General features: G+C 44.0%; 9 protein-coding genes across 9 annotated transcripts; 5 read left to right on the top strand and 4 right to left on the bottom strand.

The window, feature by feature from the left end:
* Nucleotides 1-2: 2 nt before the first annotated feature.
* EAF01_005202 (uncharacterized protein) lies at nucleotides 3-615 on the top strand (the record flags this gene model as incomplete). Its single annotated transcript, XM_038913457.1, has 4 exons — nucleotides 3-5; nucleotides 63-104; nucleotides 171-309; nucleotides 377-615. 4 exons carry the CDS (start codon nucleotides 3-5, stop codon nucleotides 613-615), a joined length of 423 nt encoding a protein of 140 aa, XP_038771543.1.
* Nucleotides 616-880: 265 nt separating this feature from the next.
* On the bottom strand, nucleotides 881-1832 carry EAF01_005203 (uncharacterized protein; the record flags this gene model as incomplete). Its single annotated transcript, XM_038913458.1, has 5 exons — nucleotides 881-932; nucleotides 980-996; nucleotides 1056-1210; nucleotides 1263-1621; nucleotides 1678-1832. 5 exons carry the CDS (start codon nucleotides 1830-1832, stop codon nucleotides 881-883), a joined length of 738 nt encoding a protein of 245 aa, XP_038771544.1.
* A 1128-nt stretch (nucleotides 1833-2960) lies between these two features.
* On the top strand, nucleotides 2961-5905 carry EAF01_005204 (uncharacterized protein; the record flags this gene model as incomplete). Its single annotated transcript, XM_038913459.1, has 2 exons — nucleotides 2961-5576; nucleotides 5624-5905. 2 exons carry the CDS (start codon nucleotides 2961-2963, stop codon nucleotides 5903-5905), a joined length of 2898 nt encoding a protein of 965 aa, XP_038771545.1.
* A 1044-nt stretch (nucleotides 5906-6949) lies between these two features.
* EAF01_005205 (uncharacterized protein) lies at nucleotides 6950-7731 on the top strand (the record flags this gene model as incomplete). The annotated part of the gene is made up of 4 exons (XM_038913460.1): nucleotides 6950-7004; nucleotides 7067-7206; nucleotides 7298-7426; nucleotides 7492-7731. The coding sequence occupies 4 exons, from the start codon at nucleotides 6950-6952 to the stop codon at nucleotides 7729-7731; spliced, it is 564 nt and encodes a 187-aa protein (XP_038771546.1).
* A 537-nt stretch (nucleotides 7732-8268) lies between these two features.
* On the top strand, nucleotides 8269-9975 carry EAF01_005206 (uncharacterized protein; the record flags this gene model as incomplete). The annotated part of the gene is made up of 6 exons (XM_038913461.1): nucleotides 8269-8401; nucleotides 8453-8685; nucleotides 8746-9164; nucleotides 9217-9307; nucleotides 9359-9727; nucleotides 9778-9975. 6 exons carry the CDS (start codon nucleotides 8269-8271, stop codon nucleotides 9973-9975), a joined length of 1443 nt encoding a protein of 480 aa, XP_038771547.1.
* Nucleotides 9976-11567: 1592 nt separating this feature from the next.
* EAF01_005207 (uncharacterized protein) lies at nucleotides 11568-14615 on the bottom strand (the record flags this gene model as incomplete). Its single annotated transcript, XM_038913462.1, has 10 exons — nucleotides 11568-12031; nucleotides 12124-12242; nucleotides 12338-12453; nucleotides 12522-12631; nucleotides 12722-13069; nucleotides 13474-13635; nucleotides 13687-14138; nucleotides 14190-14228; nucleotides 14280-14371; nucleotides 14430-14615. The coding sequence occupies 10 exons, from the start codon at nucleotides 14613-14615 to the stop codon at nucleotides 11568-11570; spliced, it is 2088 nt and encodes a 695-aa protein (XP_038771548.1).
* A 3443-nt stretch (nucleotides 14616-18058) lies between these two features.
* Nucleotides 18059-18986, bottom strand: EAF01_005208 (uncharacterized protein; the record flags this gene model as incomplete). The annotated part of the gene is made up of 3 exons (XM_038913463.1): nucleotides 18059-18430; nucleotides 18642-18795; nucleotides 18862-18986. 3 exons carry the CDS (start codon nucleotides 18984-18986, stop codon nucleotides 18059-18061), a joined length of 651 nt encoding a protein of 216 aa, XP_038771549.1.
* Nucleotides 18987-20185: 1199 nt separating this feature from the next.
* On the top strand, nucleotides 20186-21435 carry EAF01_005209 (uncharacterized protein; the record flags this gene model as incomplete). The annotated part of the gene is made up of 5 exons (XM_038913464.1): nucleotides 20186-20303; nucleotides 20392-20405; nucleotides 20457-20513; nucleotides 20566-21237; nucleotides 21304-21435. The coding sequence occupies 5 exons, from the start codon at nucleotides 20186-20188 to the stop codon at nucleotides 21433-21435; spliced, it is 993 nt and encodes a 330-aa protein (XP_038771550.1).
* A 305-nt stretch (nucleotides 21436-21740) lies between these two features.
* On the bottom strand, nucleotides 21741-24576 carry EAF01_005210 (uncharacterized protein; the record flags this gene model as incomplete). Its single annotated transcript, XM_038913465.1, has 10 exons — nucleotides 21741-21822; nucleotides 21894-22147; nucleotides 22202-22358; nucleotides 22420-22712; nucleotides 22772-22907; nucleotides 22957-23066; nucleotides 23117-23218; nucleotides 23272-23403; nucleotides 23456-24469; nucleotides 24523-24576. 10 exons carry the CDS (start codon nucleotides 24574-24576, stop codon nucleotides 21741-21743), a joined length of 2334 nt encoding a protein of 777 aa, XP_038771551.1.
* Nucleotides 24577-25071: the final 495 nt, after the last annotated feature.

Genomic DNA, 25071 nt, shown 5'->3' on the forward strand with positions numbered 1-25071 from the left:
TAATGGTAAGTAAAGATCAATCTTCCACCTCTGTCGTTACAAGCTTCTAATCCATGCGTTAGGGTAAACGTAAGGCAGCCAAGAAGGTTCAGGGTCCCAAAAAGGTACAGCATTTTTCGCAACTTTCCCGATTCTCTTTGAGTTGCGACATATACTGACATTTGGCAAAGAAAGAAGTTCTTAGTACAACTTTCCCCTGTCTGTTTTGTAATCACGAAAACTCGGTCATCGTGAAAATTGATAAGAAAGCTGGTGTTGGTCACTTGTCTTGCAAAGTATGCGACCAAAAATTCCAATGCGCCATCAACTGTAAGTTCTCCTCAACAAAGGACGTCTAGTAGAGAATCATGCAAAGCTAATTTTGGCCCGCATACAGATCTGTCGGCTTCCGTGGACGTATATGCCGATTGGGTTGATGCTTGCGATGCTGTCGCAAAAGAAGGAGACGATGGAGGAGATCTTGCCCCAGAACGCGCGCCTGCTCGACGGTCATCCGGCGCTGCTGGAAAGGGCGATGCGGATGACGATGACAATGATGACGACATAATGGGAGACGAGGATGGGATGGGTGGTTACGGTGGCGATGGAATAGTCGCGGACGACGAGGATTATTGAGATTGGGATTTTTGGCTTGGGTTGTGATAATTTTACTGTTTGGAGTTTGGGAGGCTCACGGTTGGCGGAGCTCTTCACACGGTTTTGCCCTGCGATTGATAAATGGATTGAAATCATCACCTCTTTGGTTGCAAAAACATATTGGTACAAGTGAACAGATTGATTGGATACACCAACGGATATTGTTATTTCTTCTTCTTCTTCTTCTTCTTCTTCTCGTTGGTAGATAGCTAAAATATTAAGGAGACATTGGAACCCAGACCTTCTACATAGTATAGAATCTGTCACCAAAGTCACCAAGACCAGGGACAATATAACTAGATGGACATTAGCAAAACTCAATACTATCTGGTGAGGATCATACTTCTTTTCGTCGAGACCCTGTCATTATGTTAGCTGAGTTGTGCAAATCGAGAAGAATGCAATAAGTGAGTACCCACCTGGTCAATAAATGCTGTTACCACTCTAACCTTCTGGTACTTCTTAGCGAAGGACTCGATGCCTTCTGGGCTTGCTATTAAGTTCAGGAACAGAATTCTTTCTGCTGGAACTCCTCGAGAAATCAAAACGTCTACTGCCATCGATGCAGATCCCCCTAAGTCAAGCATCAGAATACCACCATTCGAGTCTTTGAGGGTGTGACTTACCTGTAGCGAACATTGGATCAAGAAGCAATACCCAGCGTTGCGCAATATCTTCTGGAAGTTTATCGTAGAAGAGCTTAGGCAATGAAGTTTCTTCATCTCTTTGTATCAGTATTTTGCCAATTCGCACGGAACGACAGCAATCCCGTAGTCCCTGCTCCATAGCTTCACCAGCTCTCATAATGGAAACACCACATATTTTTCCTTGAAATTGGACTCCTGCATATGTACGACCAACTGGGGTAGTGATCGTGTGCTCTACCACTGGTAAGTGATTGAGACCTTCCTCAACCAGTAAACGAATGATTCGGTTCGAGTAAAATATGAAATCGGCTCGCTGCGTATTCTTGTCTCGGATCATGCTATATCACTCGAGGTAAGCATGTGGTATGGTACGTGAAATACTCTCATGACGTACGTGAGAAGAGCAATAAGCTGCGGGGTTTGAGGTAACGTGTGAACATTCTCGAAGGAGACTGGAGTTGAAACAGTTGCAACAGGTTTCTCGGGGCGGTAATCAGGACCAACACTTTGTGCGGGTGATTTTACACCTTCTAAAGATTCAGAAGACATTTTGCTATCGAGATTCCTGAGGGGTAGAGCTTCAATGGATAACACAGTCGAGATTGACGATGAGGTTCTCCTCGCTATTTTAGTTAGTGGTCAATTTAGTGATAATTCTGTAGCTTTATAAAGGTAGCAGCTAAAGAAGCTTGTTCATTCACTTACCTCGAGGAAATCCTGCTGATTATTGCTCAAAGTGCATACAACACAGAGCTGCAAGAATGTAGGCAGTTCACAACTCTGCGGAGCCCTCCGTATGATTTCTCGTGGGGCCGGTCCAAAGCGAAATGCAGTGTGCGGATGAGTACTGAGTAGATAAACTGATAGCCGATAAGAACAGGGACTGTCTTGGCAGGCTCTGAAGAGTAGGTGCTATTCCAATTCTATGACAAACTGTTTTCAAAGGAGATACAAATCGATATTCTCAACTCCTTCACAACTGGAATGGGTCAAGAACTACTATTGCTGATAACTTGGTAAAGGAAAGGAGTTTTGTTGCTGTTAGGAAAAGGAGATCAGTAGTTGATGTTAGATGTTCTTTCGAGGTGCAAAGACTATAATAACTTAGTTAACTCAATATAAGGTTGTCAATTTGCGGAGAATTTCCTAGTACTGCTGGGTAACTGCTGTACACAAGGTTCACAAGGTTGTCAATCAATGGCTATAGGAACCGTAAACCTTGGAACAGATTCCAATCCTTTCCTCAAGAGAAATACCCTCTATACTCAGGTGTATTTACTAATAATAATAAGCATGTTCAGGATTTCAACAATGACCGTTGGTTTTCTTCCAATAGCATTCATTTTCGTTTGGGGAGGGATCGGAGTAACGTTTTCCCGGTACCATCCTTAGGTAATCTTGGTGCTCTTTCCTCGAGTACTCCAGTAATGATTGCTTTGAACATTCCATTCATAATTGATCAATTCAATTCTACAAACGTTCTCGTCAACGGTTATAGCAACCACCACTTTCTCACAAAGACACTTTCGGCAGTTGAATACCCTCAAGCTCGTACCACTTAAGGTCCTATACAAATGACATTTTGTTGAATAATTGATTTGCGACAGTGGCATTTCCAAAACTCGATGTGCAGATTCACGTTTGCATTTTCCGAGTTACCCATTTCCTCCGTGCAACATGGCGGCCTATGAAAATATGGCAAGGTCTCGGAAAACAATAACTACATATGGGAAGCCCGCACGGAAACATCTTGCAGGCCATAGCTATACAAAATTGGTCCATCGCACAACACCTTCCGATTTAACAAAGACAGGTCTCATTACAAACAATGAGCCCAGTGCATCGAATCATGAAAGGCCTCGCGATGTCTACAAGCAGCCATCACCTAGCACACCTTCTGCCCTAAAAAATCAATCTGCTGTCGATTTATACGATGTGCCCCTCAGCGATGAAGAGGAACCTCTTTTAATGCGCAAGAACGTTACCAAATCTGCACCGAAGCTGAAGGGAAAATCTGCCATGCATGGCGTACCTCTGGGCAATAAAGAGGATGAAGCTACGAGGCGGAAGAACGTTCCAAAAATAAAACAGAAACCTTCGCAAACTTCTACAATATATGATGTGCCACTTAGCGATGATGATGAGCCCCCCTCGGCGAGGAAGAATCTCTCCAAATTACCACCAAAGGTTACGCAAAAGCAATTGACCGTTGGAAACGCGAAGCACTTCATAACAACAGAATCCGCGAATGTTAAGTCGGTGGAAATGCCCGAGCGTAAGAAGAGGAAGTTATCACCAGCTGAACAGCCGCGACGGGAGCCTTCCAAACTTGCAGCAACTTTGCCCAAGGCGCCACCACATCCTATGATTAGGCAAGTCAAGCCAACTACAGATACTTTACCAAAGCGACAGGTCGTTCATGCTACGCCTGTTATGGAGTCTATCCTGACCAAACCAGCAATACATCGGGGTCCACAGAAGCAGAGTAATAGAACGTCGGTGCAGCAACGACCAAGATCCTCTGCCTCTACCAGCAGCGCTGCGAGCTTACGATTCGCTGAAAGTCCTGGGCATCACATCTCTCCCAAGGCTACAAAGTTATGGGATACGATCGGCAACGAAACTCAAGATACCACGATGAGTAGTGCAGATGAGCTCTCTTTAGTCGTGAGTACACCGAAGAGAGTGTACCCAATTGCTAGAAAGTTATCTAAGACTGCGACTTTCACAAAACCGGCTAACCTCACTCCTCGCAAACGATTAATCGATTCATTAGTCGAGCAGACGCCTCGCCAAGATCTGGAAAATGAGGACGATGATGATGATGATGATGATGAATCTGGGACCGAACATGATAATTCTCAGCTTGAGGATCACTTCCAACATTTGAACACTTCAAGAGCCCATAGTCTTGCTCCAGAAGTCCCTACTTTTACTGCACCTGTACAAGCTAGTCAAGGCCCCCCAATCGCGGGGCCCAAGTTTACGTATAGTCGACAGCGCTCCATGCTTGTTGAAGAAGACATGATGGAGCAATTGGCTTTTGACATGCCTCTGGAAACTCCACAAAACTCACAGCGTCGCCGAGGCTCTATACCCTGCCTAAAGCCGTTATCAAGCTTTCGCGAGGAAGAGCAACATGAAGATGAAGCTGCAAGTACCGCTATCCGCACGATTCATGAGCTAAGGCAAGCGGGAGCGAATAGTCGTTTTGCGGACGAAGTAGAAGATTTGCTCGATCGTATTGGGAGGCCCTCCATAAAAGTATCATCTATGCGACGCTCCGGCCTTTTAGACCTAGGGTTAAAAATGAAGGACAAAGCATTTGTTCGGCAATTCCGTGCTCATAGTGCTGAACAGCGACTATTTATCGATATAGGCCAAGAAGCTGATGTCGTATCGGGATTCTTGATGACATCACTCATCACGCCTATCTTGGCAGAGGGGAGCGCGCCTCTCGTGGTATCGCAACTTCAGCAACAAGGTATTGCAAAGCTACTCGGCCGTCTCATATCGGTCGAGAAAAACTTCGTCACTGTGATAAAGGAGCGTAAGACAAATATGTCCAAGATGGCACAGAAATCAATGGCAGCATATCATGATTCTCTGCTTGCAATTCCAGCATGGAAGGATCTTAGCCCACGTGAACTCTCCCCTCGAACCTTGGCTTTAAAATGCCTTGAGCTTATGGTCAGACAATGCAGGGAGGCTGGAGATTCTAGTGACATAATTTCTGAAGATCTGAATACCAGCTTGTTTGAGATTTTAAAATTTTCAGATTCGGATGCCGCATGGGACTTCCCCCACGGAACAGAAGCTGTGGACTTTTATTTGACGCTTTCCACTCTTGAATCTCACTCTCTTGTGTCGAGAATTGCCCAGGATGAGACAATTTGGATTCATCAATTGCTGCCTATCATAGGCAATACCCTCAATACCGCTTTGAATAGGCCGCTTGAGAGCTTTGGCGAGCCACAAATTTTGGCATTGAAATTGACAGTGAATGTCACCAATCACAGTCCGAAAGCTTGCGATGCGATTGCAGACTCGGGTCTCATGTTCACCATTCTCCGCATCATCGTTGCCAAATTCAAAAGCATGTCAAGCTTATGGGCGGAAGAGGAAATCGTCGTGGCTGTGGATAATTTGATCCTTCTCATTGGAGCGATGATCAATTTTGCCTTGTGGAGCACAAAAGCGCTCGAAAATATCAATGATTTTGCTGGGACAGCCGGGGATCCTTTGGATGAATTGATCCGCCTCTTTGTAGATAATAGAGAGAAAACCTTTGAGGTGAGTTCTTGCGAAGGGTTCTCATTCCGGTATACTAACTTTGATAGGTGGACTCTCAACACGAATCACACAAAAATGTTCCGTTTGGATACTTGTCGGTATTGTTGGGACATTTTTGTTTATTGCCGGCCATCGAGAAACGAATTCGGATGCGACAGACAACAAAAACACTTCGACCCCTCATTACATCTATCAATGAATTTATCGTCTATCATAAAGCGGCTGACGATGAGATTGCTCCCAATGAAGATGGACACAGTCCTCACGTTACTGTGACGAAGCAACTCGAAGATCTCGTACAGAAGTTATTGACGATCAAAGGGGCCTAAAGTGAATATAGAAAGGTCTTTGGGAGGCCGGTCAAGGAAGGCGTTTGATGGGGTGACGATTGTCACGAGTATAATGGGTTACAATGGATATGATACAGATGTCTTGATACATGATGATATATTTTAGGCGTTTAAATCGGAGAGAACAATTGCAATATACCCTAGGTGCAGTTGTTTCGAAATGGGCGGGATTGGGCAAAGGGGAAGTTTCAGGAAATTATGATATGGGGGCTTCTTTAATCGAAAATATTCATAGGGTATAGCTGGGTTTTCACGATTAATCTCTGGCCACGCAAACAACACATTATTATTACCATATTTATTATAGATTTAAAGGTATGAAGATATTTTATCACCTAGCAGTCTGCTCATCTGATACTACGTGTTGTCGTGGCAGATTCGGAACGAGTAATCCATTCGGCTCGCCTACTATGTGTTTGAACGTGTTTGACGCGTGATGAGGTCGAACTCGGGCGATGGGCTCCGGTCTGGAATGACATGACAGCAAGTACTATTGAATGTAGAGTACTGTAGTTGATGATCGAATCCACACCAGGAAATGTCATTTTGCCCAAACTTCCAATTCTTGGAATGGCCTTGTATTATACAAGAAAAAGGCCTCTTGTACCTTGGTCCTAGATTCGTCTTCAGATTGAAACATGATACAAATCTGGATTCATACAAATTTAATCGTTTTTGTTAACTTTCGCTCAGTGCTTCTTCTAATACTCTTTCGAGTCTTTTGATCTATCGAGTTAGGGTGGTGTCGTCTTCCGAGCCGAGCTTAATCTGGGTCCGCTCAGCCTAAATATTAGCGCTCAGGCGCTGTAAGAACCTTGGACTTAAAACCCATTGAAGCACTAATAAACTGGTCGGTCTACTTTCAACTTAATTACAACCTCCTCAGCCTTGTCCTGTTTTATCAGACAAGAACCAACAAAACAAGAACATCCAAAGCTCTTCCATATCTCGCTCTCCTTGTATTCAATCGCAAGAACCCCCTTTTCTTATAAGTTTATTCAAAGTTTTTATACCTTCTCCATTATGCCTGCACCACCTAAACAACGCAAGATTGCTATTGTAGGTAGTCGATCTGTCGGTATGTCATTATAATGTGTGATGTAAAACACAACACATCAAAGTAACCCTTCTCTTCCACAGGCAAATCTTCACTTACTGTACAATTTGTCGATGGTCACTTTGTAGAAAGTTATTATCCGACCATCGAAAATACTTTCAGCAAGGTCATCAAGTACAAAGGGCAAGAATTCGCCACTGAGATCGTTGACACAGCTGGTCAGGTAAGATATCTATCTACTTGTGTGCTATTTGATTCAAAATCACATGTCATTACGTAGATGGAAAACACGACTAATATACTTCACTTCGTAGGATGAATACAGTATCTTAAATTCAAAGCATTTCATTGGTATTCATGGCTATGTGCTTGTCTATTCTGTTGCTTCCATGCAATCCTTTGAAATGGTAGAAGTCATTAAGGATAAGATCTTGAATCACTTGGTATGATAGAAATTCCGATTCTGCTTTAACTTCCTTCAAACATGAAGACCTCTAACACTTCATAGGGTACTGAGTGGGTTCCAATCACAATTGTTGGTAACAAGAGTGATCTTCGACCAGAGCAGCGTCAGGTCACTGCTGAGCAAGGCAAGGCATTGGCTGAGAAAATCAAGTGCGCTTTCACTGAAGCAAGTGCACGTTATAACGAGAATGTTACCAAGGGATTCGAACTCATGATTGAGCAAATCGAGAAAGGTGAAAATCCTAATGAGCCTTCAGGGGATTCCAAATGTATTCTCATGTGAGAGACAAAGGGATTGGAGTATACGTTGGAATATGATGTCCATGTCTGATTGTGGTTAACTTAGTATGGGAGTTTGGAGTTGGGAGAGGCATCTTTCTAGATATCTAGTCACAGAGGCATATGTCTTGCTATGTCTTCAGTTAACGTTGATAAAACATGGAGGTAGTTGCGAACGGTTCAATGGTACACGTTTAACGGTATTCACTGTCTGTCCCAACACGTTGGTCTTGTATAGATTGCATTGAAGAGGTCTGTACAACACATCGATGAGCCGATACTAAACACAGATTCGTCATGCAAAGAAATGCCAGGCGAAATGGCCTGCCAGAGTGGTAGTGCGAAAAGGGGTAGTGAATAACAAAAACACATATCACGTGCTGAGCACAATCAGCCAGAATGTTATCTTAGCGGAGCCTTGCAATCGCGACCCCACCAATCGTACTTTGAACAATTTACTAGTGACTCAAAAAGTTGACCGGCTCAAACACACAAGATTCCTCGTCGCATACATATTTGAGTGTACTAAACTATTTTCAAAATGCTTGACGTTAACGATTTCATTACTGAGAGGGGTGGAAACCCACAAAAGATCAAGGACTCTCAGCGCCGCAGATATGCTCCTGAAGAGGTTGTTGATGAAGTGATTGCTATGTATGAGGATCACCGCAAAAGTAAGCCAGTAAACACAAGCCCAAGTATGTAAATACTCACAAACATCGCAGCCCAGTACGCAGCTACCCAGGTCAACAGCAAGATTAACGAAACTCAAAAAGAGATTGGCGCAAAAAAGAAGGCCAAGGAGGATGCTACCGAATTATTACAAAAGAAAGCCGATTTAACGAAGGAGAAGAAGACTTGGGATGACGCCGCTGCAGAGAAAGAAGTACTTTTGAACAAGAAGATTCGCACAATTGGTAACTTTGTTCACGAATCTGTACCTGTGAACAACGACGAGGTATTTTTACATGGGCAGCATACGAGACTCTTCAGGTCCGGTGTGGCTAATGGGTACTAGGATCACAACGAAGAACTGCGTAAATGGGCCCCCCAAGGTGTCACTGTTGAGAAGAAGGATGTTCTTTCACATCATGAAGTTCTGACAAGATTGGATGGTTATGATCCAGAGCGTGGTGTTAAGGTTGTAGGGCACAGAGGTTATTTCTTAAAGAAGTGGGGTGTATTCTTGAATCAGGCTTTGATCAATTATGGCTTAGAGTTCTTGGATAGCAAGGGTTATACACCATTACAGACCCCTCAATTCATGTTGAAGGAATACATGGCGAAGACCGCACAGTTGGAGCAATTCGACGAGGAACTTTACAAGGTTGTTGATGGAGATGCCCAAAACGATAAATATCTTATTGCTACCTCTGAACAGCCAATTTCAGCTTTCCATGCTGATGAGTGGTTGACTGCTAAGGATATGCCTATTAGGTACGTAGAGAAAGCTTGGGCGAGAAGACATTGAACTGACTTGAGCTCGAAGATATGCTGGTTTCTCCTCATGTTATAGACGAGAGGCTGGTTCTCACGGTAGGGACGCATGGGGAATTTTCAGAGTCCATCAATTTGAGAAGGTATATATTCTTTGTAACATGAGTTTAACCCGTTTTCTCTAACCATTTTAGATCGAGCAATTTGTTCTCACCGACCCAGAAAAGTCATGGGAGGAGTTTGACCGTATGATCAGCTTCTCAGAGGAGTTCTACCAATCCCTGGGTGTTCCATACAGAGTTGTCGCAATCGTCTCGGGTGCTCTCAATAATGCAGCTGCAAAGAAATACGATCTTGAAGCTTGGTTCCCCTTCCAAGGAGAATACAAGGAGCTTGTCTCTTGCTCAAACTGCACAGATTACCAATCCAGAGCTCTTGAGATCAGATATGGACCCAAGACACAAACTGGAATTCGTAAGAACTATGTCCATGCACTTAACTCTACTTTGTGTGCAACTGAGCGTGCGTTGTGCTGTCTTTTGGAGAACTTCCAAACTGAAGAAGTAAGTAGAAAGAAACATTTCTTTTGGTTCTATTTGCTGACTACGATTAGGGATTCAATGTTCCGGAGCCACTCCGTAAATATCTTCCTGGCGCCCCTGAATTTATTCCCTTCTCCAAGGAATTGCCCAAAGATACCACATCCCAAAAAGCAAAGGGTAAGGTTGAGAAAGCACCAAAGCCAAAGGTCGCACCCGTCGGTGCTACCCCAGCTGAAGCGGCGGAGAAGTTGAAGGACATGTCAGTCTAAATGGAGTTTGGCTCTGAATGAGAGGATGAAATAAAGACACTAGATGCCAGCGCTGATGATTAATGAAAAGCCGAACGGGCAATTCCAAAAAACATAAAAGTTATACGGTCTGAGAGCGTTGAATAGAAGATGCATCTTATGAATGAGGAGCGGGCCATAGATATAAAATATAAAATCCGAGCTCTCCTTGCTTCCAATTTGACTATGAACTGTTATGCGGTGCAGTGTGATGACATCTATGAGACTAATCTGAAATAGCAAGACTTGGGAGAGATTGACACGTGAAATCAGTTACAGTTTCTCATGAAGGGCGAGCTCTCAAATCTGTTCATTCCCTGCTGGTTGCTGGTTACTAGTCTTTCAAAGTATTCTCGAGAAGTAGGCTTTTCTAGCACTCGACGCACCGCTTGACAGTATCCTATCGAGTCCTGAGGCGTACTGTAGATTCCCACGCCCGCTAATAAAATGCGCTGCAATGTTGCGGGTCGGAGCTGTCTACCGCCCCAGATCGAACTATGTAAATTGGATCGAGCAAGACGAGAAGTAAAGGTTTACAGGTCGAGTATGGACTTACGATAGTTTTCGTGACGTGGTTTTTACGCCGCTGCTGGTTTGTATCATGCGCTATTGCTCTGCTATTCGGGTATGATGTCTCTTGCATTATGGAAGTGGAATCAGGTAAATAGTGCTTTGCGAGAGGTTCTGGGATAGTGGGTGGAGGAACATTGAGCGCGGGATCTGGACCATAGTAACAATGCATGTATCTATCTTGAATAGAAATACATACTTAGACACATGGTTAGAAATTCCAGATAAATGCAATAGATGTGCAACATCAAAGACAAGATACCGAAAACGAAGAATCATATCTCCTACAAGAAGCCCCATTTCTTACCAACACAGCATCCAATATACCTGCCCACCAATCTCGTATGACAATCCCTATCTACATAGATACACCCAAATCCATCCACTTGGAAAGATATATATATCCAAACCCCTCCACTAACTTTCGGTCATCAAACACCACATCGCATCGCCCTGGCGCAGTTGGTCGACCGCTGCGCTTTAACCACCTTCGGGTGGGTGCTGGTGTTTGAGCAGCGACTGTACTATCCCCATATCGAAGGGTATAGCTGGAAATAAAAATCCCTCCTCACAGAGGGGTTTTTCCCCCTAGACCGGTTTTTTGCTATTTTGTTTTGTGGTTTTACTGTTTTGGTTGGTGGTCTTTTTTTTTTGCTTTGGATTTAGTGGGTGAGTGGGTGGTGAGAGTGAATCCATTTTGGGGGAATGTCGTCTGATGTTGACAAGGGGAGTTGTAGGAATGAGTGGAGGTGAGGTCAATCGAAGTCGGGAAAGCTTGATGAAGCACGGACGGAGAGAGGGATTTGTGAGGGGTGATATAGAAGTTAAATATCAAGCGAAGCTTGTGAGGTGTAGCTGGTGTATTGTTCCTTTCGTTAATATAATACAGAGAGATGATTCTAACTTCTCTTTTTTCATACCAAGAGGGTTTCGTCTTACACTTGAATGGCTTTTACATCCTCCCCTTTCAATGTAAAGGTTTGCGCTCACTCACTTGAAGCCATCTAGAATCCCACCGCCTCTCTAACTTCAACCATAGTCTTCTCCGCATTTTCCCTCGCCTTAACACCTCCCTTCCTCGCTACATCCTCTACATACCCTTCATCCCCCAACAATCTCTCATAATTCTTTCTAATTGGCTCCAATCCTGTGTTCACTGCATTGGCAGTCTCCCGCTTCAAATCTCCCAAAGTAAACTTATTTGCTTTGCATTCCTCGGCTATTTGCGCGGGTGTTCGTTTTGGATTTTGGGTATCGAATGATGACCATAGCGTGAGAAGATTAGAAACGCCAGGACGCTCAGAGGGTGAATAAGAAACGGCGTTCTGGGAGTCGGTCAGGGCGGACGAGATTTTTTTGGTGATGGTGTCGGGTGTGTCGGTAAGACGGATGCGGGAGATGGGGGAGGGGTGCGATTTGGACATCTTTTGGGTGGGGGCTTGGAGGGACATGATGCGTTTTGCTGGGGCTGCAGGTGTGTTAGTCCTCGAGTGAAGCTGATTTCTGAAGAGAGAGATTATGTGAAGAGTGATGGTATGAGGAATAGAGATGGACACTTACAAAGGAGAGTCTGAGGTGCAATGAGATAGGGCCCATATGCATGGTTGAAATTTGTAACGCATTCACGGGCGAATTCCAGATGCTGCGTTTGATCTTCGCCAACGGGAACGTGAGTTGCTCTTTGAATGTATAGTATCAGCTTCGGTTTCCAGACCAAATGGCACAAATGTAGGAGAAAAAATTGATGAAATAAGTAGATATCTACTGTACATACCTATGAACCAAAATATCCGCAGCTTGCAGAACTGGATACGAAAACAAGCCCAACTTAAGCTTAGATTTATTCCCACCATCTAATGGTGAAGCATCATCTTCGAGGGATAATTTACTCTGTTGCATATCAGCGAAATGGCCAAGTGAAGTATGCAGAAATCTGCGGCAGAGAGACATAGGCAAACCTTCCATTGTGTCATACGAGACAGGTATCCCATCGAAGCCGTGCAGCTCAATATCCACATTAACTCCGTATGCGCTGCAACCTTCAAACATACAAAATCAGCTTCATTCACTACCAATCAACCCAAATCTCCGATTACACCCTCGCCTTCCACCACCATGTCCCTCCCACGACACCGAATAATAACAACACAGCACCTACAGAACTCTGATAAAACACCGTACTCCTCTCCGGATCCAATCCAATTGCCAAGAGCGTTGCCAAACTCTCCTTCTTCCACTGCTTCAGCTCTTCCCTTTTCTGCGGTATCGTAATCGCATGATAATCCACAATCGAGTAAAATAACTTCGTACTCGATTCCGCTGTATCCTGCAACCGCACCCAATTTTGTAATGCCCCAAGATAGTTTCCGAGATGCGGTATTCCAGTGGGCTGGATACCGGAGAATATTACTTTGGGCGGGGAGGGTTGGGTGCTTTGGTGTCGTTTGGATACATGATTCAGAGGGACAGTAACTTGCAGAATCCGTGACTTCACGTTCTGGAGCGTCTGCCGGGGTGGACAGCTTTTAAGCATGGTGGGCTTGGGGGGTTTGGAGAGGCGATTGGAAAAGGAGGGGTAGCTGCACGCGAGATGCGAGTGGGATGATCTGCATTGAAATTTGATTTCATATGGCACGTGACCAATATCGATTTCGTTATGCAAGTTTGGGACGAGAGTACTTTCGTATCAGGGTGAATCCTGATGCGTAATGATATTTGCTCGATGAAATTTCATTGGTGCTAGTGTCTTGATTCATTTACTTCTACATATACATATCATAGATCAAGACCTGACCCAAACTCCACAGTTCATGTGTATTCCCTTTTGATATTTATTTTTTATTCGTCGAATCCTTGTTGGATATCTTTATGACTCTCGAGCAAGCCCACTTCATGGCTCGACCCTCATACCAGGGGCGCTACCTCCCGCAGCCGCCTTAAAGCTCTCCCTATTCAAAATCTCCATAACCTTATCCGCAGTCTCAGTACTCTGTCCCCTGCCAAACAACTCCCACTGTGGCTCCATAACTTCCTTCATCTCCTCCATACTAGCATCCATAGCTTCACCCACGCCTAGTCATACGCATTAGTGATATCCCTAACCATAGCAAAGAAGAAACTCACCAATCTTATTATACTCCCAAACATTCGCCTTCATTCCTATCCCGTAGTACGCATGTTTCCTAAGAAAGGCCAACCATAAGCTCACGGTCTCTGGGTGTCCATCCTTGATCTGAATCAACCTCCTCAACGTTTTTCTCTCAAAATTCTCTTGACTCTTCTTATGAACGAAATGCGATCTCGGTACAGTCCATCTCTCTATCATTCTAGGCAGTGGTACAGGTCCATATGCAGGTAATTTGAGATAATACGCAGCGCGGAGAGCGAAATCGGAAAAGAACTCTAGGTTGCGAATACTGTAAGATCGGAGCTGGAGATCGCATGAGGGGACTCCATATTTGGCTTCGCGGCGGAGGGGCTTGAGATAGATTGCTTGAACGTTACGGGGGTAACGGACGTTGAAGATATCTTCGTCGGATGGTTCCTCGGTGGCAGATTCTGCTGTGGGTGGAGTTCTGTCGACTGGTTAGAGAGTGTTGAATCTATGAGAATATCGAGGTAAATACATCGAGGTTGTTCCTGCAGAAGCGGGCTCTGGTGCATCACTGGGAGATCGTTAGTCTCCAAGCTCCAATAATTGAATTGAGAGTGCATACGGTTTATTGGATGAATATCTAACACACTGTGATGTGAATGGTGCAACCGCGCATTGTGGTGTCTTGAAGGCACTCGAGAAGACTGGTTTTGCCTGCGAATATTGTCAATTTTGTTCCTTCTTTGTGCAGTACGGGGATTTATTGACATACCGATGCTCCCAGCCTACTGACTGTGCGCCATGGTATGCGCGTGAAAATTGGAGTAGCCATGCCTGGCTCAAAGTTATGAAAAAGTAAAATTGGACTTTTTGAGTAGAGTTCTATGATATCGAACAATTTGAGGTTCGGATATCTAAAGCCGATGTTTACCCGAGAGGCACTTTCTGGTTCAACCATCTTCATATTCATTCATTATTTTCAGGCATTATTCTCATCTGGAAAATGGAATACAAGAGGCCTGGCAATTATACAATGGTATTTGATCTAGAGGAAAGTTATAGGCATCTTCTAATCAAGCTTGCCAACGCCCAAAGCTCCTATCATTTGAGCTCACCGGGGGCCAGCTTTATGAAATCACCGCTCAACTCATTTAACCTTGAGAGTTCGGATGGCCGAGGGACAACAGCAAATACGTAATTATGTGGGCAATAGGCACTTCGTATAGTAAATTACCTGGGTATTTTTGACCCTCAGATTACGTTCTTTTCGAGAGTCTACATCATACCTTCTATTCAACGCCTAAGCTAAGTAGCAACTAGGCATATCTTAATACATCTTCAGTATGATTGCTTGTTCTATATAAGACTTACAGATCGAACCATACGGAGAGACTAAGACGTCTAAGTAGTTGGACAAGTAAAGTGTCAGTGTGCTTACGAAGCCTATCTAACTGCTCTGTTTTTGGGAGGATCGAAAGTAATTCCTCCGACATAATACAGCTTCTTGACACCTCACTGCAGCATTAAGTAGAGACTTGACAGAAGATCCTCGATCAAAGAATATCCCACGACACTTGGAAGGGCCGAACGAGTGGGATATGGAGAACATGTACTCGTACACGGTTTCGTCTAGCAGCCAACGAGGTTTCTTGTTCCAGTGAGTGCCAAAAATCCTCATGTTTCCGAACTACAAACTTCTGAATCGAATCGAATCGAAAAGATTGGAAGTGCTGTCATCTACTTCCCTTGTAGGTATGAAAAGATTGATATATCCGCTTTCCCGCAAGAAACGAGAATTGAACGGTAACATGAGGCGATCAAGTTACTTAGGCCCCTTTCATTTACTACAAACATGCCTCTTTCTTCGTCCAGGAATTCTCCGTCCAGATCTGATCCATTGAACTATAATCCTGCCTAAGTTTTGGTTTGAACTGATGAAGATGTTGGCATCAATAATCACACCTCATTTCCAGATCTCTGTGGTAGATGGGTGGTGGATGTCCGAGAAGAGCCAATCTCAACAGTCCATCGAGAGTGACTGCGCACATCACTAAGATTTCTGGGCTTGGGCTGTCGCTCTACAAGCTACCCTTAGAATCTCTGTTAACTCACTCTAATCTGAATAAGAAGAGCTCGATATCGAATCCCATGCTATTGCTAATACCTTCCAACGTATTGCGCTCGCTCGGTAAACATATTCAATATGGGCATCCCATTAAGTATAGAGCTTTATGTATCATATCACAACCTCCAGCTAGAGCTACAAAAGCGTCAATCACCACGCCGAGTGTAGGCAATGCACACATCCATTGTGCGTGCATTATGACTGCTAAGTGTGATGTCAAAATGCCCGAGAGTTCTTCGTGATCCTCGCATCTTAAGTAGATTTGCGAGGTTTCGCTGCGAGGAAAAAATCTTTCTTTTCCCAGTATAAATGGACATCGACCTTTCCGTTTTCCTTCTCTGTGAACGTCTCCATTATTCCCTGAATATAGGATGACTACAAAGACTATAAACCACAGTCTACTTCGAGAAGTTATCACGCATCGACCTTCCTAATGATAATCTCCATAACATGCAAAATTGAGCTCAAAACCTCTTGATACATACCCCAGCAAAATCCTCCTCAAGATTCTACACCATCAACCTTCACCATCTAACACCATTCCCAAAAAGCACAATACCCTCCCCGTGCTCCATCTTCCCTAGTACAAGACCCCAAACCCGATTACCCCGTTACGGAACCACATCTGAAAAGAAAGACATCCCATTCCTACCATCTACACCTTTAAGAAAATGACACCATCCCCTACAACATCACCAAAACACAAACTACGCGAGTACTCGACAGAAAACCCACAAAAGAATTCACAAGTTCTTTCCCCATCCCTAACATATAAAATACAGCTCCCCATGAATACCAGCGAGAAACCCAATACTCACTCCCCTTTCAAACCCAAAAACACTCTGTATTTCGCCAAACCCATTACACAAAAAAAGGGGGTGGGGAGGGGGAAGGGGTTCTTAACCACAGACAAACAAATCAGCAGTAAGTAGCTATGTAAATTTCACTATAAACCCCTCTTCTACATACCATCAAGCCAAGTCAAGCGGGTGAACAGCGACAACAATATCGCCATAAAATTCAAGTAGAAAAAGGATAACAGTAACGTCATCCACAAGAAAGCTCCCGGCGGGCGTGTAGTGAGAGAATGATCATAATAGATTGAGTTGGGACATAGCAAGGCACTTGACTGCGAAGGGTGGGATAAGGCCTCGGTTTGGTATCGGGGAAGCCAACGATGGCCTATTTGATGATACACACTAGACTTGAGCTTGGAGAACGCATAGGCAGCTCCTGAAACAAACAAGGTGCGATGGATATGCTGTAGTACTTTCGACATGGTATTGTGGGAGGCTCTTGTAAAGCCCAATTCGAGACGTTGTTTTCTCGCAGGACGCCCCCGCATGAATAGATTGGCGTTTCAACGCCACACTCTATCTGGAAGTTTGAGGGCTATTCTGTACTGATTTCTAGTTTGTGGATAGTTTGGGAGGTGGTACAATTCAACGACACTCAGTCACGACACTCAGTCACAGTTCATCGAGCAATAGGATTTTGTAATGATAGATAGTTATGATTGAGCTTCATTTGTTCATTTCTTTGCTAGGTACTCAAGTGTATCTGAAGAATACAAGAAGGAATCATGTTCTGTTACTGCATCTTCATTCTGAAAGTGTGAAGATGGCTAGATAGATGACCAAATCTATCGAAAATAAAATGAGAGCGGACTTAGCTTTTGAAGTGCCATGAGCATTCTCGACTCCTCTGCCCATTAAAGAGAGGAGAGCCATGGGGTGAACTCTTCATTGAAAGATTAACCCCGTTGCGTGTTGATCCGCATATATTGCGTGTGAAGCTATGCGGCGGCAAGTCAAAGTTTGATTATGACCACCTCACTTAGTGCAGTACCTACTGAGAATATCTGATGAAATTGTTAGTAACGATACTTGAGACCAAATCAAATGACAAAGGATATGGATGGTAATATGTTCAGAGTCTAATTATAAAATCCACATGTATTCTTTAAGACAGGGATAACTGTTGACTGTGTTTTTCATCACAACATATTGGGGGATGGGAAATGCCGAGAAAAAATTGAACGTACCGATAAAATGATAGCAAAAAAAGCTTGTAAGACACAGATGTCTGTAGCAACGTGGCTAAGACTCTGGTATTCATCAAGATAGCTTGGTATATTTGTGATCAAAGTTGGGATATTCTTGAATGTATAGCGCATACAAGGTTCGACATTTAGATCGTATCAGAAGGATGCCCGTAATTTGTGATCAGGTCTGGAAGGTTGATTTGTCATGATGTCTTCCGACCTCTCGACGCGCTCATCTTCTCTTTCTTAATGCCTTCATCTTCTTGTAATGCTCTTTCTTTCCACTAGCCTTTGCAGCTTGAATATCATTGTACTTATTGCGGAACTTATGGTTTGCTTTCTCGCCCGCAAGAACTTGTTCGACGAAGGTCTGTTTGCGTTCCTTGTTGGTAAGGCGAGAAGAAAAGAAGTCGGTAGGACCCTCGATAACAGTGCCTACTTGAGAGTACTCTGGAACTTCCGCTCTCGCCGAATCCTTTTTGTAAAAACGTTTGGGGTCCAATACGCTTCTGAGACGGAGGAGTTGAAGGTCGCGCTTGAGCTCGGGAGTGACCACAGTCTTCGGCAGGTTGTACCACTTGGCTCCAGCAGTAGCTTGTTTTGCCTATTGATAATAACGTTAGCTTGATGTTCAAAACCAAAAATTGTATCAAAAGACTAATATGGTGGCTTCTTCTCAGAGTAACTATGAATGTAAGGTCTTCAGCTTGTGCAGGTTGACGCCCAAGACGGGGCCAGGTCCTGCGTCCGTTTATATGGGATAAAATTTCCTCACAGAAGGGCACAGCGCGAGATGAAGTAGATTGATTTCTTACCTTTGCAGCTTTAGCTTTCGTCACAATTGGATCTTCCACCGTTCGCACACCATTGGCCAGTTTTCTGTCCTTGGCGGGAACGAGTTGAGAAGCATCCACGTGTCCTGTCGATGTGATGTATGGAGTGATTGCAGATGTTGAAGTTTTACCAAGGCTGTGAAGGAGAACATATGTTAGCCAAGCTCAAAATTGAACAAGTCGCAATGTGGGTGAAACTTACTTTGGAAGAGAAAATTTGGTAGAGCTATCATCTCTCACGATGACTTGCTTTGCATTTCTCATCCGCTCCTCAGCATCCTTCAACAATTGCTCAATTTGAACATCAGAAAGATCATTGTCGGCCATCTTTGATGATAATGATGGTGATGTTGAATGGAATGAGGATGAGAAGGATTGGATGAGCTTTAAGAAAAATAAAATATTCCTTGGTGGATCAAGGTCGGCTAAAATTTATTTCTGCAAACTAAGCTAATCCTAGCTTAGCTATCACGGAGCTTACCAGATCAAAATGTCCGTGCTCGTGACTTTATAAGTCTTTCAGAGAGAGTCGCACAAGCAGAAATCAAGACACACGAAGAAATACTACAGGGAAGGGTCTATAACTCCTGGAGTTCGAGAACCAGAACTAGGACTCTCCATTATTCTTTTCCTGCCGGTAAAATATGTAAATTGAATCCTACGTTACTTTATCCATCAGTCGTGCCAATCCCCATGTGTCTTTTGCCTCGTCTTGCCTCATATTTTGCCTTACAACTCTTGCCTCACTGTCCGCCCTGTTCATATGGTGAGCCAACGCACAAAAGAAAGAAAGAGCTGTCAAAAAACCCTGCATAGATGACATAGTTCTTGTATCATCGAAGGAGCATAATAATGTATATGATGAGAAACATCTAATGAAAATGAATTCAATCGAACAAACATTTTACTATTCAATAGATGAAGTTTCCATTGAACTATATGATATAAACTTCTTGAGAGCGAGCCGAAGAACAACCCCCAACCGCCAAGCTAATACTGAAATTTCCCCTCAGCACCTTCACTGGTGATTGATTCATCCAATCCCCGCGTCGCCGCTTATTAATCCGTCCACCATCCAAACGATTGGTGCGCCCATCAATCAAGCTCCCACGACCTTATCAACTCCCAACCAATCAAACCCCCAAATTCCATAAACAAGCTACTCCATCCATCGCGGTCGTCGCGCAAGCCAAAGCTTCTCAATTAAAGAGGCATTCAAGGTCACTTTGAACCTCTTCAAAATCATTCAAGTCAGCCCATCTGCAGCTAGCCTGCCGTCGCTCACCGTCATCCAGCATCCGAGGAACGAATCTTGAGTCTCGAAGACGAAGACGAAGACGAGTCGACCGTACCCACAATATTTGGCTAACCTTTCTATCTCTCCTCATATACCTCGCGCCAATTAATCTCGGCCGTAGTAAGACAACCAGAGGAGATATTTAAAGACCTCAGAAGCGCGACCTTTAGAGATCTTTACCCACGTACAATCTCAATACGAATCGGGAGAAGTAAGCATAAAAACAAATATGGATCCTCCACCACCCGGCTCGTCCCATGGACAACAGCAGCAGCCATCCGCTTCACAACAACGACCGGCGCAGACGCAACAGCCTGTTTATGATACAAGTCAAGGAGGTCATTATGGTATGTTTAATCTTTCCACTCATTCGTTTTTTAATTTCTGGATTACTCTATGTACATCAAGCAAATACTAATTCATCTCGCGCAACAGGTGCCAGTGCCTTGGTATGAAATACTCTGCTAGATGCGTTTCGAATTTCACTAATGTTGTAGTAGCTATCTCAACAAGGCTTTGCGCCCGTTCCAGAATTCTACACAGGAGCGTGGGCAAATGTAAGTTTTGATCATCTAAATACTTGGAAGGCGAGAGCTAATTAGTAGCTAGGTAAACCAAGGTCTGCATGGACAATACAAGGACATTCTCACGACCTATTGGCAACAAATCATCAATCATCTTGAGGGTGACAATCATGACTACAAGCTTCATCAACTCCCCCTCGCACGTATCAAGAAAGTCATGAAGGCCGATCCCGAAGTAAAGATGATTTCCGCCGAAGCTCCAATCCTATTCGCCAAGGGCTGTGATATCTTCATCACGGAACTTACTATGAGAGCATGGATCCACGCCGAGGAGAACAAGCGTCGCACCTTGCAACGATCGGATATTGCTTCTGCATTAGCCAAGTCGGACATGTTTGATTTCCTGATTGATATTGTTCCACGTGAGGAAGCCGCAGCTCACGCAAAGAGACCTTCTGGTTCAGGACAATCTGCACCACAAATTCCCGGCGCTGCTCCCGGTTCAGCACAGCTTCCTCCCCAACAATCAAATATTCCGCAACAGCCTGGTCACCCCCCTCACCCACAATCTATGCCTCAAGACTATTCTCTGGGCGGTCATGGAATTGCTCCAGAACAAGACCCATATCGTCATCAATCAAACATGTATCAACCACAAGTTCCTCCCGGTCAACCTGGCCAGTATGGCGCACAGCAACCAATGTATGGCGAGATGAATGAGATATATGGATATCCAGCCATGCCTCCACCTCAACAAGTTCGTCCCCCATCACCCCTCAAATGCAATTTACCCCTCCCTAACCCTCATCTAACAAAGCCTTAGCAAATGTACCAAGTCCCACATCAACCCCGTCAAGATCCAGTTAATACCGACGCTACGCATCATTATCCACGCCAGGAAGGTGGTGACGGCGATGCTGATGCTGAAGGCGAGCGTGATTACGAGGTAGGATAAGATGATGGAGGTCCGGACTTTAGTCGTTGTTGATTGGCAGTCAAGTGTGATGGGACGGCGTTCGGAGGAGATATGATATGATCTTTCAGGTAGTCTAGCTTTGTGATTTTTTGCAGCAAGAACAGGCGCAGGATATGTGAATGTGAATTCCATACAATTGTCCCCCAGATACCTACTATGAAAATGAATTTAGCTTAGCGTTGATGTATGATTTTCAGATGGATATCTTAGTGACACGTGCATTTGATTATAGAAATTGTCCTTGTTGTCCTTGGAGAGAAACAGTGATCGAAATGTCCAAATGTCTATGACTTGTTCATGCCAAACCTTGATGAAAACCCAGCAAGGCGATCTGGCTTCGCCGGACTCGTAATTGTGTGAGTAAGCCTGTAAAAAAAGTTAGAACATGTCCAGAAACAAAATCTTTCTGAAAACATATCACAAGCAAGCGGACGTACTTTTCCAAAATCTTAGGCCCGTTCAAAGCATCAACTCTTCCAAACTTCTTATTCCTAGTACTGATATCGAAAAATTCATCTGGATTGTCTGTCTGCATCAAATAAACTGTTTGTTGTAATTCATCCAGATTCTCTTTGAGGATTAGAGCGTTATCAAGGGAATCGACGAATTCGGAGAGGTAGGCTACGTCTTTTGCGAGGGCGGCGACGCCGTGGGGATTGATTTTCTTGACTTCGGGGGAAAGGGGGATAGCCTGATGGGTGATTAGTTGTTTTTCATATTACGAGATGGCCAAAGGCATGCTTACCAGGATCATATTTGCTGCGTGGGAGAGAGCATCGAAGTAGATGAGTTCTTTGATTTCACGAGGCAGGGTAAGGAGAGTGGAGCTCATAATGTTGGAAAGATATGTTGTAAGGGTTTGCATGTAGTTACTGGGCTCGGATACTAGAGAAGGTGCCATCCTAGAGTGGGTGAATCGTTAGTCAAGTTCAAGAGGGAGGATAATAAATCGAGAGTTCTTACCAATCGTAATCTGCGGTCTCGACTAGATCGTCTATCTTGGAGTTTACTACTTCGAAAATACGCTTTTCCGCGTCCTTCTTACTGCTCGAGAACTTTTCTGTAGCAGCGAGAACAATTGGTCCACCAGCTGATGTGGATGATCGTGCGGCTAAGAGAAGTTGTTCTAATTCTCGACTCGCTGATTCGAAATACTCAAGGTTTATGAGGATTTGGACAATCTGGCCCAGGTACTGAGTACTCAGCTTTTCCACTAGCGGGTCACAGATATCCTCGGACAGGAGCTCATCTATCGACTGGAGAAGGCCGGAATTAGCTTGGATGATAGCAGCAATGTAGAACTAGTCATGCATACCTTCTTAAGTGTCTCATCAATAATATTTGGCTGTTGAAAGTGATCATCCATTATGAAGTAGAATCGATTCAAGAAATTCCTGATATCTATACAGCACATCGGGTACATCTGGGAAAACGGCAATACACCAGGGAATCTAAAAATCGTCAGAATGATAAGAGCAGATGACAATTCTTTTGACTTACGTGTATTCTTCTTTCGGCTTGTCGGGAACATACCAACTAACTTGAATGATTTTGTCAAAGTCTTCTTCGCTATTGACGGGCATAGGCATGTATTCATCTGTAGACACAATCTGGTGAAGGTCAGCCCCATTCCAATTACAACTGAGGCAAAACTACTGACCTGTTGAAAATCTGTACTGAATTTCCGTTTTAACAAATCAGCATATCTGTAGAAAAGCTTAAGCACATAAGCATCTAATATAGCCACTGAATATCCCCAACCCTAAGACCCAAAGTTAGTACTTTAACAATTTACACCGTGCTTTGCAAGCTTACCTCCATTGTCTGGATGAACAATGCTATCACATTCTTGGTTTGAAGAATAACATCCGGGTTATCGAAATCATCCAAAGCTTTGGAGACTGCGTTGATGGCGGCATGACACATCGAATCCCACAACTCATCAACCTAGAGAATTTTAGCCGATGTACAATCTCTCAACGAACAAAGTTTGGCCTACATCAACTGGGGAACGCAAATTATGGACTTTCCGCATAGTAGCCTTTTCTATTATAGCGAAGCCAGCAATACCTTCCAGCAAAGCACTTAAGAAATGTTCGCTCTCTTCATCAGTCAAGTTTACGGAGCTGGGAAGCAACAAATCTTTCTGCTGCCTTCTTGTGGCAGCATATTCGCTTTTGAATTTCTCAATCTGACCGAGTGCCTCGTGAATATGTAAACACTCAAATAAGGGGTCGAAATCAACTTGGAGCTCCTCATTGTTCAACACGTCAAATTCCTCACTTTCATCATAGACCAGCTCGATGGCTGAATTTAATTTGAAGTTTCGAAGATACGGATTTGCCTCCATGCGCTCCTTCTGCCTGCTCCGTCGAATATTTGTATGATAGAATGCCACTTCCCCTAAGAACTGAGATGTCTCACGAATGCGATAAAGCCAGGTATTCAAGTCACTCATTACTGCTTCTGAGATAGCTTTCTGCGAGGAGGGAATCGACTTTTGAATTATCTCTGCGAGGGTATGTTGGGTAGCATATTTGTTCTGAATTGTTGGAATCAAATGCTCGTTCTGTAAATCGTCCAGCGCCTTGAGAGCTGCATAGTATTTCTTCTTCCGTATTAAATCGTGTGCTTGATTGACGGCATGCAACACTTTTAAGGATTCCTTCAACGCCTCAGAAGCTTCCGCAATATTCTGACGAACAGATCTTGTGTCCACCAATGCCTCCTTTTGTGCCGCCAGCTTTTCTGTGCTTGCCTGAATGGATTGATTGAGCTTTAGAATTTCAGACGTAAGCTGAGAAGTTCCTTCTCGAACTTGTTGGAGCTGATTGACAGATGCTAGGAATTCTTCGTGTTTTGTCAAACCAATCCGTTCAATGTCAGCCTCGCGATCGTCCGCATATTGTGATAGACTTCGTATGAGTCCAGTAGTTCTATTGGAAAGGGTAGCGTCCTTTAAGGCGGGTATCAGTTGATCCAGATAATCGGCATCAGAGGAAGACAGTATAATCTGTTTCCGTGGGTCAGTTATGGGAGTAGTATAGATATTGTGACAAGGCATACCTGTTGAACAGCTTGCCTGTAATCATCATATTGCACAGTTTTCCGAGGCGGCATACTGAGGAACTTGGGATGCAAGCTTGAGATAACAATCTAGACCATGAAAGGCTCCAATCTGGACCATAAAATGAAAATGGAGAACTACTCGTAATATAATATTCTCCTCCTCCCTTGTGGTTTCCTGTGGATGTTCGAGGGTCAGGCTGAAGGCGGATCGGATTAACCTTGGGACTAGGTCAAGCTCGGACTCACAACCACCTAGGCTTAAGATACAACCCTCTTTTGATGGAATGAAATGGCAAGTCTGCTCTTGATAAGCACTGTCTGAGTCTTTGTGGTGTTGAAAATGATCTCTTGTGCCCCTCAACAGACTCGCATAAAGTGTATGTATGGTATGATAATAATTCCAAGAGACTCCTCGAGAACGTCAAAGACGTAAATATATGATTAGACAGAAGGTTGGGAGTTCGAGACAGCTGTGAAAGAGAGATGTGGAATTGAATGGCTTTACTCAAGTTACGATGTAGTTGTGCACATCAAGTATACATCAGA

This window comes from Botrytis porri (assembly GCF_014898465.1).
Source record: "Botrytis porri strain MUCL 3234 chromosome Unknown BPOR_006, whole genome shotgun sequence".
In the NCBI taxonomy this organism is placed as follows: Eukaryota; Fungi; Ascomycota; class Leotiomycetes; order Helotiales; family Sclerotiniaceae; genus Botrytis; species Botrytis porri.